Source organism: Lotus japonicus, chromosome 1 (assembly GCF_012489685.1).
Source record: "Lotus japonicus ecotype B-129 chromosome 1, LjGifu_v1.2".
NCBI lineage: Eukaryota > Viridiplantae > Streptophyta > Magnoliopsida > Fabales > Fabaceae > Lotus > Lotus japonicus.
The window spans coordinates 1,669,298-1,688,067 of record NC_080041.1 but is presented as its reverse complement, the minus strand read 5'-3'; the positions used below and the strand labels follow the sequence as shown (position 1 = coordinate 1,688,067).

General features: G+C 35.7%; 1 protein-coding gene across 1 annotated transcript; it reads right to left on the bottom strand.

The window, feature by feature from the left end:
• Positions 1-35: 35 nt before the first annotated feature.
• On the bottom strand, positions 36-13,297 carry LOC130732960 (kinesin-like protein KIN-14F). The gene is made up of 18 exons (XM_057584982.1): positions 13,016-13,297; positions 8,107-8,318; positions 6,520-6,686; positions 5,787-5,931; positions 5,301-5,659; positions 4,742-4,810; positions 4,348-4,569; positions 4,169-4,250; positions 3,974-4,069; positions 3,716-3,895; positions 3,447-3,553; positions 3,042-3,220; positions 2,737-2,901; positions 2,391-2,644; positions 2,130-2,293; positions 1,860-2,051; positions 1,099-1,772; positions 36-437 (listed from the first exon to the last, which is right to left on the bottom strand). The coding sequence occupies exons 2-18, from the start codon at positions 8,270-8,272 to the stop codon at positions 296-298; spliced, it is 3,363 nt and encodes a 1,120-aa protein (XP_057440965.1). The 5' UTR covers positions 8,273-8,318; positions 13,016-13,297; the 3' UTR covers positions 36-295.
• Positions 13,298-18,770: the final 5,473 nt, after the last annotated feature.

Sequence of the window (18,770 nt, the reverse complement as noted above, 5' to 3'; positions counted from 1 at the left end):
TGATGAATTTTATATGGGTGGTTGAGTTCATAAAATGCAGCAAATATGCCTTGTCAATAAAATTGTGTACTACATACAACACCCCATGATGTAAACTATATTGACCTTGGAAATTTCAAATTACAAAAGGACCATGATCAGAATACAAATATAGAGAAAGGTTACACAAACTGACCTGAAACCTTTCTCTAAGTCTCTACAAAATCATGTGAGCTTGCACTACAGCATGCACATCAGTGGTAGTCACTGTACAAGAATACATAACAGAAAACAATACATTTTTTACCTGAAATCTTCAAGATAAAACAAAAAACTTTCCCCGCGGTGTAGATCGGCTCCTTCTATATTCATGCATGGAAGTATTGCGACCTGAACCGATTACAACTTTGTTTTCAGCTTTGCTAGACAACAAAGGCTCAACTGCTTTCACTGTCCCTCTGCATGTGACAAAAATTGGTCACTCATGGTTACCAATGAGGCTAAGAATATCATCTTTAAAAAAAAAAAACAACTAAACAAGTGAAAATTGAAAATTTTCATTTAGAGCATCTCCAACGAAAGTTGCTTTTCGGAAAGCAACACAGACAAGGATTCAGATTGACTGCAATCACATTTTACACAATCGATGCATTCATTCAACAATAGCCATTGAATTTATAATCCAATGATTAGTATTGAATCTTAGTAAATCAAATACAAATGCATGCTAGAAATGTGAGCCATCTAATTTTAATCAAACGGCTTGGATTTGTGAGTGATGTGCAGTTGACTGCATTAAATCCAGATCCCCCAATCAGAGTATTTGCACCCTTGGATAGCAGCTTGATTTTTCATGTCATACCACCGGTGGCTTACTGCAGCAACCAGTTGGTATTTGCTTTTTGTGGGACTCATTTTTATATTTTATGATGATAAATGAATGAAATATAGATAAATAATCAAATATAAAGTGTAGGGTAAACAGTTGAGTCCATTTAAGAATTTTTTTTAGAATTGATTGGTTGGAGTAAAATATTAGCTGACTCGTTTGAAATAGTAAAAATGAGGTGGCGTTATCAGGAATTGTAAAGAATGATATAAAATTTGCTTGAGCTGTACCTTGATTCAAGGTTCTGAGGATTCCTTGAGATGTTCTGACGTATCTTTTTAAGATTTAACACACCGTGGACTGCAGACCCCATAATGCTAATATCATTTTCTGGCTCAGAGTAATCACTCTTTCGAGGTGCCTCCAGAGTCACTTCACCAGCATTTTCCATGTCAGTAATTGATGTAGGTACCTGACCAGCCTTCTGAATCCTAATGGGCAATTGCTGATGATGCTTGACCTTGGCCTTATGCTCAACCTTGCTTTTCCTAATGCCACCTTGTCTTACCACACCAGATACTTGCTTCAACTGTTCCTCTTCATGTTCTTGATAAACTTTCCTGGTGTTTACGTTTTGGAGGTTGAAGACATTTTGAGAAGTGTTATTCTCCGTAGATGGAGCCATTGGCATTGTGGCAAGAGATTTATTTACTGGTATTCTAGCTGGAAATAGAGGTTTTAATATTGCTTGATTCTCTATTGTGTCACTCTTGACCTTGCTTTTGATGACAGACCCTCTATCAGTGGATATTGATCTCCTAACTGGTGGTGAAGGTGACCTATCCTTCCTCCAGTTCACCGATCTTTCTTCAGCCGGAATAGACATTTTTGGTGTGGAGTCTTTGTCCACAAACGCCGAGGGAAATCTTGACCTTTTTTGCTTGCCTGAAGAACAACTTTTAGCCTGAAAATAGAATTTCAGTTTTAGATAGTCCAAATAATAACCTTTTAGACAAATTTATTGTAACAAGTTATATCTGCATGCAATGACCTCAGAGTTTCTATCATCCATGGATCTTTGAGAATTTTCAGACTTCATGCTGCCATTGGTACCATTTCGGGGCAAACGAAAAGGTGAAACTGCTCTTGCTTTTTGAGATTCTAAGGCATTTCGTGCATTCCCAGATTTCCATTGTTCCAGTTCGGATTCCTTCCTCTCCAAAGCCAATTTCATATTTGATATCTATATAATGTTGAAGCTAGAGTAAAAATACTGGTCAAGTTAATTTAAAATTGAACTATTCAAGACCAAAACCCGAACCTCGTCCTTTAGCTCTCGGATTTCACCAGTTTCTTTATTAGATTGAGCTGCCCCTAGTTCAATGGATGCAACCCTCTCAGCGAACTTCAGTGTGCTAATTGTCTCCCCAAGAGCATTCAGTTCAGGATTTATATGAACAAACATCAAAGTCTTTGCATGGCCACCTATTGATATGAAAAAAATATTCTTTAAAGAAATTCAAAATAGAAAACAATTTTGACAATTAGGATCGGTGGGGGATCAATTATGTCTTCTTGTTACCTAATGAATCTTGTAAAACTTGTGTAAGCTTGCTATTTCTGTAAGGAATATGTGGACTCTTCTGTGCCAAAGCTGAGATAACATCCCCAAGTGCTGAAAGTGATCTATTAATATGTTGGGCCTCCTTTAGTCTCTCACCAACAGCCTCAGATTTGTCCACTCTCTCACTTCCAGCCAAATCCACAAGATGAAGACAGCCCTTAAGAATGGAGTTAGAAACTAAGTCCCTCCCTCTGATATGAACTGTCAACACACTGCAATTGGGTGGGAGAGAATTTTACTAAATTAAATATATTTGATGGTTAGAGTAGCCATCTATCTAATACTCATGAAGAAGAAGTTTCACCTGTGAGAACGGCTGCTTCGCTCATTCAGAGCTGTAGCACCCACAGCACGGTTCCTTTGACCAATTTTCATTAAATCAAGAACATCTTGAGTACAATTAACAGGAACTAAAGATGCATCAGGCACATTAAGACCGTTCAACTGAGAGTTGTTTCGTATTTCTAATGTATATCTAGTTGAGGAAATGAACCAAAGATAAATGTTATTGCAAAAATCGATACAAAAAAGTAAGGCTTATCATGTAATCATGTACATATTGAAAAAATGGTGTGATATAAATACAGCAAATATGGGCTTGAAGGATATCTTCTGTTAGAGCCATCACTGACTAATAGATCTCTCACTTGCTCATTGTATATTTCAATCATCTGGACGCCAACTTCATATTTTATGGCATCTGCTCTTTCCTTCGATATGTGAAATAAATCACGCAAAGCCCTATAGTTCACACCCCATGTCTCTTCAGTCATCAGATCAGGGCCACTCTGTACAAGCAATAAATCACATAAAACATAGATATCAGAAAAATTATGAGACAACAATAAATATCCTACTTTGAATTATTGCAAACCCAGTTAATTACCTTGAAATATTATTACTCTTTCAATGTGGCTTAGGTTTCAAATTCCACAAACATTAAGTGAATGTATAAGTAACATTATGTGTTTGACTACTTTCTATGTGCTTGCACATTTCTGTAAATAACATTACCATCGTGTAGGTCTTTCCTGAGCCAGTCTGTCCATAAGCAAAGATGCATACATTGTAGCCATCTAAAACCGATCTGACCAAGGGTTGAGTATCAGCATATATTTGTTCTGCACACGATAAAGAAAATTCATCATAAAAATCTTCCAAAAAAGGGATACAAAGTCCATAAGTTTATTTGTAACAAATGCATATAATAAGAACCATGTAGAAAAAAGTACATAGAGGCCCTATACCATTTTGTAATAATACATGTCAAAATATTAAAGTACCTTGTGTGACACTAGTTGCAAACACCTTATTGAATAAAAATTCCTTTCTAGCATCTTTACCCTGCTTAAGGGGATTTACAATCATTATGTTTCCATTTTCTCCTATATAATCTACTGTAGATTGTCCATTTGATTGTCCTGGTAAGAACGGTCTCACTCTACAATAGACCCTAATGGCTCCTGTAAGACAGCAGATTTGTTAACACACAAAAAATCATGTAAGAAGAACCTTGAAAAAATGTTGGATTCTTGAGTTACCTTTGAGATCTTGCACTTGATTGTAAAGAAAGCGGTTCTCCTCTAAAACTTTGTGGTAGGAAGAGGAGGCTACTTCCAGACTCTTTATATGATTCTCTAAAAAGTACATGGAACTCAATTCAACATTATGACTATCAAAAGATTGTACATGCATGGGTGATATTTCTCATGGAAAATCAAGTCTTAGCTCCTTACCAAGCCTGCTCACTTCTTGGTGCCATTCGGACTGAATCTGGTTGACCTCCCGTTTAATCTCTTCAAAGAAGTACTTCATTGCCTGTAGCAAGAAAAATATCATTGCAGTGCATGGTGCTAATCTAATCACACATGATAAAGCATCTATAGCGGCATATTAGATTTTTCCACTTCGATACCTCAAGTTGTTTCTGAGCATCAATTATTTCAGCATGCTTGGCAGAATAGTTCACATTTCGCTGAATACTGACACGTTTTCCACCACAAGTGCAGAAATTAGAGAAATCATTCGACGCCAAGCTATTTCTTTGATTAAGATATAATGTGATGGCTTCTATGAATTCTCTCTTAGAGAGGCAACTAATATCTCCTTTCAATATTTTCTTGAGGAAACGTCCAAGCTGTAGACAATTGTGAAGAACTATATTTTAGATGACCTTTCGAAGTAAGGAAAAGGAAAAGACTAAACCACTGTCAATCATTTCTTGTAGAGCTGGAAAACAACAGAAACGAGGGTGCTTTTACATTGAAAACGTGGTAGCAATCCAAAAGGCACATAAAAGTTTGAAGTACCTGAGCGCCTTGAGAAACAAGCAATGAAGAAAAATCCATGACTACCTTCCTGAGAAAAGTATCAATCACCTGCCAAATTTCACCCGAAGACTAATAAGATAGCATGAATATTTACACATAAATTAAATTTGTAAAAAAAATCTAATTTGACAGTCTTAAAATTCCATATAGTTACATTCTAAAATAGAAAACATCCTTCATTGCATTTGCATGCTATCAATCACCTGCCAAATTTCACCCGAAGACTAATAAGATAGCATGAATATTTACACATAAATTAAATTTGTAAAAAAAATCTAATTTGACAGTCTTAAAATTCCATATAGTTACATTCTAAAATAGAAAACATCCTTCATTGCATTTGCATGCACCATGGCATTACTGCATTAGACTATTTCACATGCTTATAAACTAAGAATTTATTGCTCGGTGATCTATGTATAATCATTTTTGTATATAGCCAGCTACTAATCATATAAATCAATCTACAAAGTTTTCGTACAATTAAACAAGAACAGAAGCAAGAAAAATACAACACATTGGAGAGGATCTTACCGACCATTGCATTCAGCGGCAAATCTTCAGTCTCATCAGTTTCTCTGAGGTAAGCCTGGAGAATTTTGAGTACAAAGTGATCAAACAGGAAAGCAAAAGCATTGGTAGTTCTGGTTTCTTCAACTGAGACCTCTCCAGATAGATGAAGAAATTTAAGTAGCTGTTCATACTGTGACGAATCAAACTCATCCAGGGATTCATCAGCACTTTCACTGTCCACAAGGGAGGGAGGAGTTCCTTTAGGAAAGGAAGTAATCCTCACTGTTCCTCCATACCTCCACACGCCAACACCACCTGAGAGCTTCCATTCATAATACCCTTTCAAACAGAGAATGCAGTCCACAACTTTACTTGATGAACCCCCTACAAGCACAGAACAAACCACATTAATAGAGAACTCCAAAAGAGCAATAATGAAATGGCTATTGAGACAAGGTAGCATCTTTAATCTCAAAGGGAGGGTCATCACTAATCAATTCAAAGCTCCAACCTTTTTCCAAATCCGAAGCTTCAAAAGTCAAAAGCTCCATATCCTTAACTGCATCCAGAAAATTCTTCATGTTCTCGAAATACTGAATCGCAGATTGCGCAGCTCCCTCTGCAGACTGAACCGCAGGGACAGGATTCTCCACCACCTTTTTCCACAGCAATTTACAAACCAAGGGAAAACCGGAAAAGTCAAAAAGGAAAAAAAAAATCAGCGGAGCATAAAAGGCATCGTAATATGAAGGGGAAGACATTTCATGAAATAAATATCTCCAAAATTTCAATCCATTGCATGAAAAAACTTGATTTTATATTAGATTTATAATAAGCTTCCTCATGCAACAGCCCTTTAGGCTTAGAATTGTGGATATTACATTGGTTCATCTATCTAGTGCTAAAGTTTAACATTTTATTGTGAAAATGAGAGTCTAGGATTCAAATTCCAAACCATTTATAGCATATTTGCATTGATGGAGATACATAATCCAAAGCAAGCTAACTAGTAACTACAAAAGCAAATTTTATAGCTTCTCTTAAAAAGTGATTATGGGTCTTTCTAGCACAGAAATTAATCAAGTCAATAACAAATTATCCAAAAGTCTAGCCAAACATGCAATTGATCATGTGAATAAGTTAAAGGTGTGTGTTGAGTGAATTACACATGATTTTCTGTTATATCTGAAACAAGAGAAGAAAAATGGAGGAAACCCAGAAAGGAAAAAGGGAGAAGGAAGGACCTTGAGGACAGCACCGGGGTTGACTTTGTTGAGGACATTGCAGAGAATGAGGCCATTGCGGAGTGCAAGGCAGAATTCTTCCTCGGAGGATTGTTTGGAGAGTGATGATGCGGCTGCGCCGTCGTCCATTTGCCGAAGCCATTCAGCTGCTTGGTTCCTCCTTGAAGCTGCACTCTCAAACACACACACACAAACACAGTCACATTCACAACTACAACCACCACAGTTTCTACTATGAACAACAAGAAGAGATGGCGGGAAATGTTCCTACGACACCGTTTTAGTTTAGTTTAATCACTTAATGTTTTGTTTGGTTAAGGAGAGGAAAAGAGAAATAGAAATAGAGAAGATAGAAATGGTAGAGAGAAAGAATTGAGAAAGAGAGATGTTTTGTATGATAGAAAGTGAAGAGAAAAAAAAGGATGTGGACACACTCTCTTGTTTGGTTGAACAGAAAGATAGAAGAGAATTTTTTTTTTTTTGTATAATGATATTTTTAGTATGAACATATAGATATAAACAAATATGATAATGATACAGATAAAATGGAAAGTGCTAAAAATAATATTGTTATATCATATTAGTATTTAAATATTATTTTATATCATAGTCTTAACAATATTATATTATCTCATTTAAATATGTAATAAGTCTAATTAGTTATGTTGACACATAAAACAATTTTCTATGAGCAGCTTTGATGGAGTGATTGAATAGAGGTTAAAGGAGTTGTGATTCATTCACACATTTACTTTATTTTTATTTCACTTTTTATTCTTCTTTTTCAATCATATTATAAATTACATCTCTTTTCCTTTATGTTTTCTTCTTATCTCTCTCTTGAACACCTCACTCGAGATTCGCTCCACTTAGAAGGGATTGTGTATGTTACTATTGATTCTAAAACAAAATAACAATGATATAATATAACTATAAGTTCCATTGAATTAGTATTACAAAGATTATTATGTTCCAAAGTTATATTGACACCGTGCTTTTTTTTGGGTCGGATAGTACCTATAAGAAACCATGCTTTATTGTTGTTGTTGGGTAGTACTACTAGTAGTAGGCACCATGCTTGAAATCACATAATTTGAATGGTAATGGTGGGGGGCACAATCCCATTTTAGTGCAAGTGCAACATATCCCCCGCTTACTGCGCTTTACTATCATTAAGGACTACACAATGTTTTGGTGTGTCCCGTCCCATTCACTTTTCTTTTCCACCCACCCCATGTTTAATTAGCACAATCGAATTATTACTGATTCTTTTACCATACTTTTTTACTTTTTCTATATGATCATAAAGAAATAACATCATTGGAAGAAATGTATCTTAACCAACAAGCATGTCTAGTAATTTAGAAGACTATGTTATCTTTTGAAGATTGGAATGACACCATAGTAATAGTACGATTAACATTTTTGTTTAAGAAAATTGATTATATTCCTAAAATGGATTTAGTTTTCAAAATAAAGTTAACTATCAACTTCAGAAACATGAAGATTGTAGTAGTACTAGGACAAGTGCTCTGTTTCTAATTTCAATCAGAAATTCATGATCATTGATATATTGCTAGTTCATACCTGCTTCCTCTGCTTTCCTCTGAGCCAATTCATGATCATTGATGCTATCCTCCGTCACAATATATGAAGCCTCATCGTTGCTAAAGACCGAACTCCTCAAATTCAAATTCAATCCTCTCTTGCAAGGAGATGTGAAGAATGAGCTTTGTAAACTTTCCAGCGGCATATTTCTCCAACGATTTATACGATAACAATATAACCCCTGTCCCTCTCTGCAACACCAAAAATTGAATGAATGCTTCAATTTTCAAATACAACTCTTATAATTGATCACCAAAACAAAAACAAAAATTCAAATTCAAATTCTTTCAAGTCTTACAACATTCATTCAGCATCCCAAACCACACAACACAAGAGCTCATTGACTTGAACTCTCGAAGCGTGGACAATGCATACACACCTCTACCAAAGATCGAACTCAAAATCACATGATCATATAGACTCTGATACCGTATCATGAAATGACTAATCTAAAAGTTTAAGCTGGCTAGCTGAGAATTAGTATTATATTTATATTTCTAATGCATCTAATAATTTGGTTATTCAATGTGAGGAAAACAGAAGAAAAGCTCTGTTTTATAGAGAAGGAAAAGACTTTTACCTGGGAAAGTGAAGCTTTGGGCAATGGGGTTATGGAAATGGAGAGAGATCGGATCTGATCTGACCCAGAAATCAAAGGAAGGAGCAAGATTCTCGTGAGTTTGATGAATGAGCATTCATTCAAAATAACGAAGAGGGAGGTTATATTAAATGCTTGGCTTCAATGCAAGGTTGAGTGGCACTACCCGTTGAGTTGAGAGAGAGAGAGAAACAGTGAGTGTGAGTTTTGAAATTCTGAAACAAAAAACGAGAGAGAACCTTGAATTTCAAACGTTGGTGTCTCCGTCACTCGTGTCCTTGTAGGGTCACGGTGGAGTAACGGTGTGTGGGGCCGTTTCCGACGTGGCGTGTGACTCAGCAGCCAGTGTGGTCTCCAGTGGGACCCTTGGATCGTGGGCAGTGGCGGAACTTGAAGAAAAAATTTGAGAGAGCTAAAAGAAGATTTCAATATATAAACTATAATATTTTTTATTATTAATACACAAATATTCATAAAAAAATAGTTCATAGAATATGGATGTTGAAAATTTATTATAAGTTAGGTTAATAATCTTGAAAATTTACTCTTTTTTTTTTCAATTTTTGGTTTATGGATATATATTTTACTTTTAAATAACTTTCTTTTATAAGTTTTAATACTTGTGCAAGTTAATTAAGGCCAGGTCAAAAGGTAAGTGAAACTAGTTGTTAAAAATAAAAAAATGTGAAAAGAACTAAGGCAACATTCAAACCTCAGCCCTTGTCATCTTAAGCGTGGTTCTCAGCCACTGAACCAGTAGCAAGTCTTGTGTAAGACAACACAGATTTTATTTTATATAGTATTAACTGAATATTTATTTTTTACCCAAATCCTTTTTAGAATTTTTCCTAAAATTTTTTGAGGTAGCTCCCTCCTGTCATCAACAAGGTTCGCCACTGATCGTTGGACTGAACGGCAGGATCCGGCCTCAGAATGATGGTGGGTCAACTATCAAGGTTTGTGTATGTCTCTACCCAAAACAAAAAAAAAAAATTAAGATTTGTCAAAACTTTATAGCTTAATGCTAAGCGGTCAATAATTTTTTTAAGGGAAATGCTAATTTTTACGAAGACTTAGATAATGAAACGCCAACATTGTTTCGATTAAGGGTATGTCTTGGCGAGCCCGTGACATGTCTCATCCTCCATCTCCTCTTGTCCGAGGTTATTGAGCTAACACATTGGTGATGATTTGGGTGTTGTTCATGACTTTAAGAGTTATAGGTTGTGCATGGCGTGGCCTCCGAAAGAACATTTGATGTTTATGTCGTTTTCTTTTCTTTTTATTGATGCCCACTAGGGTGGACAATTTATTTTTTGGTCCACCCATGGACCATGGGTGTTAAAGTAATTTACTATAGATAATTGTAAAAAAAAGTTAAACCCTAAAATTCATCCCTCCAGAGATCTAACCCAGATCTAGAACATTCTCCACCATATCAGATCCCTTCCTCAGCCACCTCTTGCACCAGCAAGATCCCCAAACCTATCCACCTCCACGCAGGAACCCCAAAGTGCTACCCTCACTCACCCAACTCTTCACCGACCTTAACATCACCTACACCTTCTCCCTCCGGATATTTCTGACACCGACGTTCACGTGTTTCAGGCTCTCCTGAGGATGGATGAAATGCACGAGGACTGTGCCAAGAAGCTGAGGCTGCGTACGGGTCGTGCGTGACGACGCAATCGGTGAAAGGAGGGGATGATTAGATTGAGGAGGTGAACGAAGAGGTTGTTAGAGTGTTGAGGAAAGCAGAGAGTGAGGATGTGGAGAGGGTTGATCTTTCTGGGCTTCAGTTGAGGATTCTTACTGAGGCTTTTGGGAAGATCCATGGCTTGGTATTCTCAGATCTACCCAGACGGTGAGAAGCTCAGATCTGCAATGAAGACGAACCTGGATCTCATCATCTAGAGTTGATTGTTCTTGTTTTGATGATGAGCATATTAAATTTGAATCTGTCATCTAGAGTTTTCAAGTTTGAAACTTTGAATAATCTTCTCTACTGGGTATTCCACAATCTAGCATTTTTTTTTTATTTTACTGATTCAAGCTGGGGAAGTGGCAAGATCAATCAATATTTTGATGTTTCTTGATTAAAGGTGGCCAGATTAACATTTTGATTTTATTCTTCAATTTTGAGATTGAAGGAATTGCTTGATGCGTGTCAGGGGTTGAGTCACTTGCTTGTATTTACTGGGGTTTTGTCTTTCAGAATGTTAATTTTCTTAATTTCATTGTGCTCATGTGCCGGAAATCATCATTGATACTGAGAAACTCTAGAGTCTAAATTGATTTGTGAATCTCATTTGAAATGTAAAATTCATTGGTTTGTAATGAGTATGATTTTCAGAGGTTTTTTGTTTTATCTTTTAATTAATAAAAGAAATAATCTTACATTTTTACCCTTTTATCATCCTTTCAATCCTAGCCATTCATTTAAGGAATATTCTTAGATTTTAAGATCTAACGGTAATTAAACAGTGGACCACCGGTGGACCATATTTTAAAGAGTCCACCCTAGTGGGCATCCTTTTTATTGATGCATTCAAGAAAAGACCAAATTCCTCTCATAATAGGGGAAAGAAGATGTTTGACAAGGAAGGTGTCACGACCCAAAATCCTAAGCCGTGACCGGCGCACAGACTATCATCTTAGCCTGACAAGCCTATTTAACCAAAACCCTCTTCCTAAAATTATTTTCCAAAATTATACATGTTTACTATAATTTACAAAAAGAATCTTTCCTTTAATATCAATATCTCCAAAATAATAAAATATATCAATTGAGGTTTATCATATCTAGAACTCCAAGAATACACGAATTCCAAATCCAGCACTAAAGTGCTAATTCTTAAATTAAAACAATACATAATAACTCAAACTGAATTCCCCAAGACTCCCCTATAGCTGCAGAATAGCAAAGAGCAACAAAGACACAAATATGACCACCTGTCAAATGAGGCCTATAAATGAAATGAGCCGAATGATCTAAACCTGACAACAGTCTGCTACTTAGTTGCCTAAAAATCTGTGGAGGGAAAATAATGAATGAGGTAAGTCACAAAGACTTAGTGAGCAATCAACAACCACCATGAACAGGAAGGGGAAACATTCGAGGCATGAGTTTTTCGCTCTCAACTCAGTTTAGATAATCACTATCACCAACAATATTAGTTCAAACCATTTCAATGCTAAAAGTACTGAAACTCATAAAGATCATAAATAATCATGTCAAATAGATAAGTTAAAATCATGTCAATAAGTGAAGACATTTAAAATCTGAAATTTAATGGAATAGGGTCACACATGTAGAATCGTGAGGCGGCTCCATCTCGCTGATAGCCCTCTCCTCCTAAGGGATGACCTCTCCGATAGGGGCGGCTCCATCTAGCGGATAGCCCTTTCCTTTCTCAAGTCACATCGTGTCATCGGGGGAAGCTACATCTCGTTGATAGCCCTTTCCTCTTAAGGATTATGTTACCCAAGAGGTGGCTCCATCTAACGGATAGCCCTCTCCACCCGGAATCATGTAACATCTCATCAATCTCATCGGGGGAAGCTACATCTCGTTGATAGCCCTTTCCGTGCACTGGCGGCTCCATCTAACGGATAGCCCTCTCCTCCCGGAATCAAACTAGCTAGGTGCACATAGGCCGTTACCTCCACTAACGGCTACGGGGTTCTATCAAGGATCCCCAAAACAGTTCTCAAACCATATCAAGTCTCATCAACAGTCTCAAAATCAGTTTTCCAATGCTCATCAAAGCTTTTCAAAATAACATTCTCAACATCAACTTTTCAATGCTCATCAATGCTTTTCAAGTTCATAATCTCAATTTCACATAATTTCAAAATTAAACCAATATCATTCTCTTCTCATATCAATTCATAAAACATGTTCAAAATCAACGTTCAAAGAAGTTCAAGAATGATAGTCAACATATAAAAACATGTTTCCCCAATTTAGATAAATAGACACTATGATAAAGTAATTAAATCAGTCATAGGAACGTAAAAAAATATGTCATAGTAGTTGAAAACCACTCATAGTTACGAAGAACCAACACTATTGCTCTCCACAACTGCGCGACAACCAAACGAACCACTAACCGGCAGATCTGAACACCAAAAATCAACTTCAAACCTTCAGCAACAATTATCTTATGTCGTACTACCCGTGAGCAACTAAGAAATCCCCAATTATGTACTCAAAGCCCTCAAATAATTTTACCTTAGTCTAACATACAATACAATGTTATTCTCTAAATTTATGGCTAGTAGAAATACCTCAATAAACCAATTAAGCAATTCTGAAAGAGTAGGTACCATTCTCCTTCCTCAGAGCAAAGACCCTAACTCCCAAAATTATCCCAAAAAGCCCTCCACTTGAATGCCATGAATTTCTTCATGAATGTGTATACTGTGCGGTGGGATTATGATGCAGTATTTAGTTGTGAAGATGACAAGAAAATAAACAAAAGAAGAGAATACCAAGTCATTGGGTTTATGTCTGCGCCGACGGAAAAGAAAGGAATTGATCGAGAGAGTGGGAAAGTAATGGGGTGGGGTGCAGCGTGGTTTATATATAAAGATAGGTTAGTTGTTTTTTTTTTCCTTTTTTTTTAATAATAATAATATAATGACTAATTATATAAAACGGGTCGTTTCAGAAGGTAAATTACAAGTTTTTTGTAAAATTGGATATCTACCCCTTAGCATACCCACTATTAATCTACAAAAGTTATAGTTAGATGTATGATCATAACACAAAACAAAAAACCACATCATAACTAGTTAGTTACAAATCTATCCTACCCATTTTTTTAGGACCATTGGAACTAAAAATTTGTGGTCCTTCACAATAGACCTGCATCTAATGTATGTCCTAAGTCAAATCAATAATAAATGGGTTTATCACAATTTAAGAAGTGATTACATTGCCCTATTCTTTTCTCAAAACTTTTCATCACATGAGAATAAAAGATTTAAAAAGTAAGTGATTGTATGAATGTCGTGCTTTAAGTGTCTAACTCATCATGCTCTAGTAATTTTTGTGTAAAGCCTATACAAATATTTTTGTATCAAATATTTCCTTGATTGCATTTTTGAGCTCTTTGTATCCCCCCCCCCCCCAATGTACATAGTTCATAAAAGATTTTTATAAGAGAGCTTTAAGCTTTGCCACAACAAAATATTAATTCCAAAATGTACTCAAGACATCACTTACAACCTTTCTTGCTGCTATGTTGGCTAACCCATATGACTAGTAAAGTGCTTATCCACAACCAAAGCTTGCAATTATGACTTTAGTCAGAAATGTTCTTCAACTAGAAATTTAACCCGTGCGTTGCACGGATATGTTTTTAAGTTTTGTTGTTCCTTTTTATTTTTTTAAAGGTTAAAAAGCTGTTAATGAATAAAAATGTAAAATATATAGATAAAGAGGGGTGAGAGAACATACTAATTTTGTAAGAATTTAATTTTTACTTTGTTTTACTCATTTGGGGGAGTTTGCTCGCAACACTCTCTATTCTTATTTAAGAAATAATATTTTCTTGTAAAAAAACAATTTTATGCATTATAGTTTTTATGTGTGTTAAAATTATTTTCAATATTTATAAGAACTAACAGAAGTAAATAATTTAATATTTCATTTTGGGAAAACAATTTATAAATCATAAATTATATTTTTTGGTTCAACCACAGGTATTCTCTTTGAAGTATCATGTTTGATCCGGGTATGTTAAAAGTTAGGTCTTTTCAAGAAAACGTCTTCTTAGACTCTTCTATGAATTATTAAAATGAACTAATTATTTTTTAATAATATTTATTTTAAATTGGTATAATTAATTATAAATTATTTTAAAATTTGGAATAGTTGTGAAGTTTTATTTTTTAAAAAATCATTAAAGAAAATGAAGTATTAGTAAAATACATAATAACCCTTTAAAAAATACATAGTAGTATAAAATCGACGCGGCCCAAAAGTCAATATATTTTTACTTTTGATTATATTCTAATATTTTAAATTATCTAATTTTAAAATTTGTTAAATTTTTCAGTTTGTTCCTTTAATTTAACAAATCATCAAGGGCCTAATTTTCAGTAATACCTAATTGATAATTGATGGTAACATTAAAAAAATTTCATTCTCCACATTTGTTTTTTAGAAAAATCTCAAGCCTCACGTTCTTCTCCCTCATCCTTCACTGGCGTCGTGATAGAAGTGTAGAACCCATCGTCCCAACCTCCACGCTTCTTCTTCGGTCTTGACCTTCCATTCCTTCGTTGACCACCACTCCCTCAACCTCGACCCCATCCACTTCGACATTGTCACAGATCTGCTTTGCGTGTATCCCGCGCCGTCTTCCCAGTCTCAATATCCAACTGGTGAAGCCTTGAGGCATGGAGCTTCCCACTGCTGAGGGGACTCATGAGTATCATGTTGGTCTCCGCCCTCATCAGCAACGACTTGTTGGGCGTCGACATCTGCCAGAGGCTCCCGCCGCCCTTGTCTTGCATCCCACGGTCAAAGTTCCGGTAAACGCGAACGCCAGCGTCATTGACCAAGAAGCTGTTATCCATAGCCCCCAACGTCACGGCGTAAACCCCTTCATTCATGTGTATTAGGTTGAAAAATGACATACTTGTTGAAATAGGTTGTGATTGTTGCTATTCTTTTCTTGTAGGATGTTGGAGTCTAAGATATGCATGATTTGAGTGTGATTGAGTTGTTTATATAGAGATATACAATAGTGCATGGTTTAGTGTAATTGCATTTTTTCAAATTAATGTAGGTAGATGAATAGGCTCTTTGCATTGCCAAATTTTTTCAATTTCTGCAAGGTGGTTTATTGCTTTGAAATGACAGGTTATGGATTTATGGAGAATTGATGAGACGGTGTACTAATTACAATTTAGGCTGTTACAGAACCGAAAGGTGCAAAAAATAGTTTTTTTTCTCAATTGTAGTGGATATTAGATGTGTACTACTTTGACCAGTAAATTTCCTTTCTTAACTCATGGAAGAAACGCACGTTACATTGAGCAGTAAATTTCCTTTCTTAATCTATAGAAGAAACGCATGTTCCATTCTTTATATCATCTTTTGATTTACTCATTGAGTTGGCTACGTTTGGTCCCTTCTTTAATCATCTTTTATTTACTCATCACTTGGCTATTTAATCAGTATTCAAATTTGTGGTGGTGCCATGTGTTTTAAATTACACAAAGAGAAACTGTATGTAATAAAATTGAAACTCATTGAATCGTAAGTAACTGAAACAATAATTTCATTTTAATTATATTTTACTTATGTGTTTAATGCTCTTGTTTAATACTATTTTATATTTAATACTTAGCTCAACTGAGCTTTACTAATATATATAGATATAGATGTTACAGAAGTAGCTTGAAAATTTTCTTATCCAACATTTTCTTATCCTAAATAAGAAAATCATGTGATTATACACAAATATGAATTTTATGTAAGGTTCGCAACATGAGGCATGCTACTTCAAAAGAAGATTCAAACTGAGCAACACAATAGGACCAAAAAATGGTTTCAACTATGTAAGTGAATAAAATTAAATAATAAAAAATCTAAGGAGAGCATGCCCCCAATTCGACCTAACCTGATGAGGAAGGGGTCGATCTTATATTTTGATCCTCGTCTTCTTCAAACTTGTTCGACTCTTAGCAGAGGCCGAGTTTGGGAGAGCAAAACTCGTCTCAAAAGAAATATTTGACCAACATGTTCGTTTATTTTATTTTATAGTCTTTTATTTTTATATATTTTTATTCTCGAAGTCGGGTGCATACAAACTTAGTCATGAACATCATAGGAACTAGACTACAGAGCAATTGATTCAAGTGGATCCCAAACCAAAAAACACAGATAAGGGGGATAGCCTCTCACAGCCAGATTTAGCTAAGTGGTTAGCTAAATGATTTGCCTCTCTATAAATGTGGACTATACCAATGCAATCAACCTCACTGACTAAGATATCAATTAAATTCAGCTCACTTCTTAGCTTCCATGGTCTAAGTGCTTTATTGTTGGCCCATCCTACTGCAAGGTGTGGAGTCAGATTCAATCACCAAGTGGTTAAGTGCGTGTTGCTTGCTGAACTGGAGAGCCTTCAAGATAGCAATGACCTCCGCTTCGTATGCCCATCTATTGCCCAGAGCTTCAGAGAACAATCCTACAAATTCCATATTGTGATTTTGTTCAAATTTATACTCTTATTTAATATTATATCTCTCATCTAAAAGTATAATTTGACAGTATAATTTGACTCATAAGGACGGTCTCATCTTTCATAAGGAAGGTCTCATGTTGTAAATAATCTGACTCATAAGGACGGTCTCCATTTACTCCAAGAGTAACTTTAAAAAGCTACTCCACATCCTCACCCTTGATTATATTAAAAATTTAAGGCTTAATACATACAAAGGCCCCTGAAATTGTTCCCGACATTAAAATAGGTCCCTAAAATTTTTTTTTTCCAATTCCCGGTCCCTATGAAATTTTTTTTGGTCCAAATAAGTCCCTGCGTGTGTTTTAAGCTTATGTGGCAATTTTCTATCCCATTCACAATATACACGTATGCATTTATAATTTTTTTAAATCTGTTAATGAATTATTATAATTAAAAAACACTAATATTTATCACTAATCCTAATTCCCCCCCCTTTAACCCTAATCCCAAATCAAAATCAAACTAAACCTAAGATAAAATAAGAGAGAATGTCGAAGAAGGGGAAGGAGTTGGAGAACCAGAGGTGAACGAAGAGGAAGCACGCGAGGTTGAACGGGGAAAGGCGACGGCGGTAGCGGTGGTTAACGAAGTGGAAGCACGCGAGGTTGAAGCACAAGATGCAGTCTCAGAACCAGATCCAGAAGTGCGCTATGGCGAGGAACAACACCCAGATGCGCGACTCGACCCAGAACACACGAATCAGTGCTCGTTCGTCCAATTCCTGCACCCCTTTGCAAGAGAGAAGTTGTGGTTGTGGCAAACAAGTGATTCTGTACAAATCCAATTCACAGAAAAATCCAGGAAGGTTGGTTCATGGTAGGTTCTGGAAATCTCTCAATCGTGTTCTTCTCTCTCACTCGTGTTCTTCCCTCTCACTCGTGTTCTTCCTCTCCCCCTTTCTATCTTAGGTTTGATTTTGATTACAATTCAAGTGTTAGGGATTAGGGTTAAAGGGGGGAATTAGGATTAGTGATAAATATTAGTGTTTTTTAATTATAATAATTCATTAACAGATTTAAAAAATTATAAATGCATACGTGTATATTGTGAATGGGATAGAAAATTGCCACATAAGCTTAAAACACACGCAGGGACTTATTTGGACCAAAAAAATTTTCATAGGGACCGGGAATCAGAAAAAAAAATTTCAGGGACCTATTTTAATGTCGGGAACAATTTCAGGGGCCTTTGTATGTATTAAACCAAAATTTAATGGATATCATTTAAAAAGATTCCGCAGCCGGGATTCGAACCCGGACAATTTAGATTATACTAATGGCGGGTTTTCCAAAGTGCTACTGCGGATTAGTTGTCATTGATTGCACAAAATATATTAAATGTAATATTATTTTCTTTTTAGCCATTTTTCCAATTAATTTATAATTCTGCACCACTTTGAGTACGTAAAGCTGTCAACCCGCATTGTTTTAGGAATAATGATTCATAGACATAGGAATAGTAGAAACACCCCAAACACCCCTTTTTCTTGCGGATTTGGCCAAATAATACACTGAACTAACCACCTAAATACACATGACTAACCATAAAGCACATAACCGTGTAAACTCAGTTGAAATTCCTAAATTCAATTTTACACGGTTCTGTGCTTTATGGTTAGTCATGTGTATTTAGGTGGTTAGTTCAGTGTATTATTTGGCCAAATCCCTAATTTAGGAATTTCAACTGAGTTTACACGGTTATGTGCTTTATGGTTAGTCATGTGTATTTAGGTGGTTAGTTCAGTGTATTATTTAGCCAAATCCGCAGGAAAAATGGCTGTT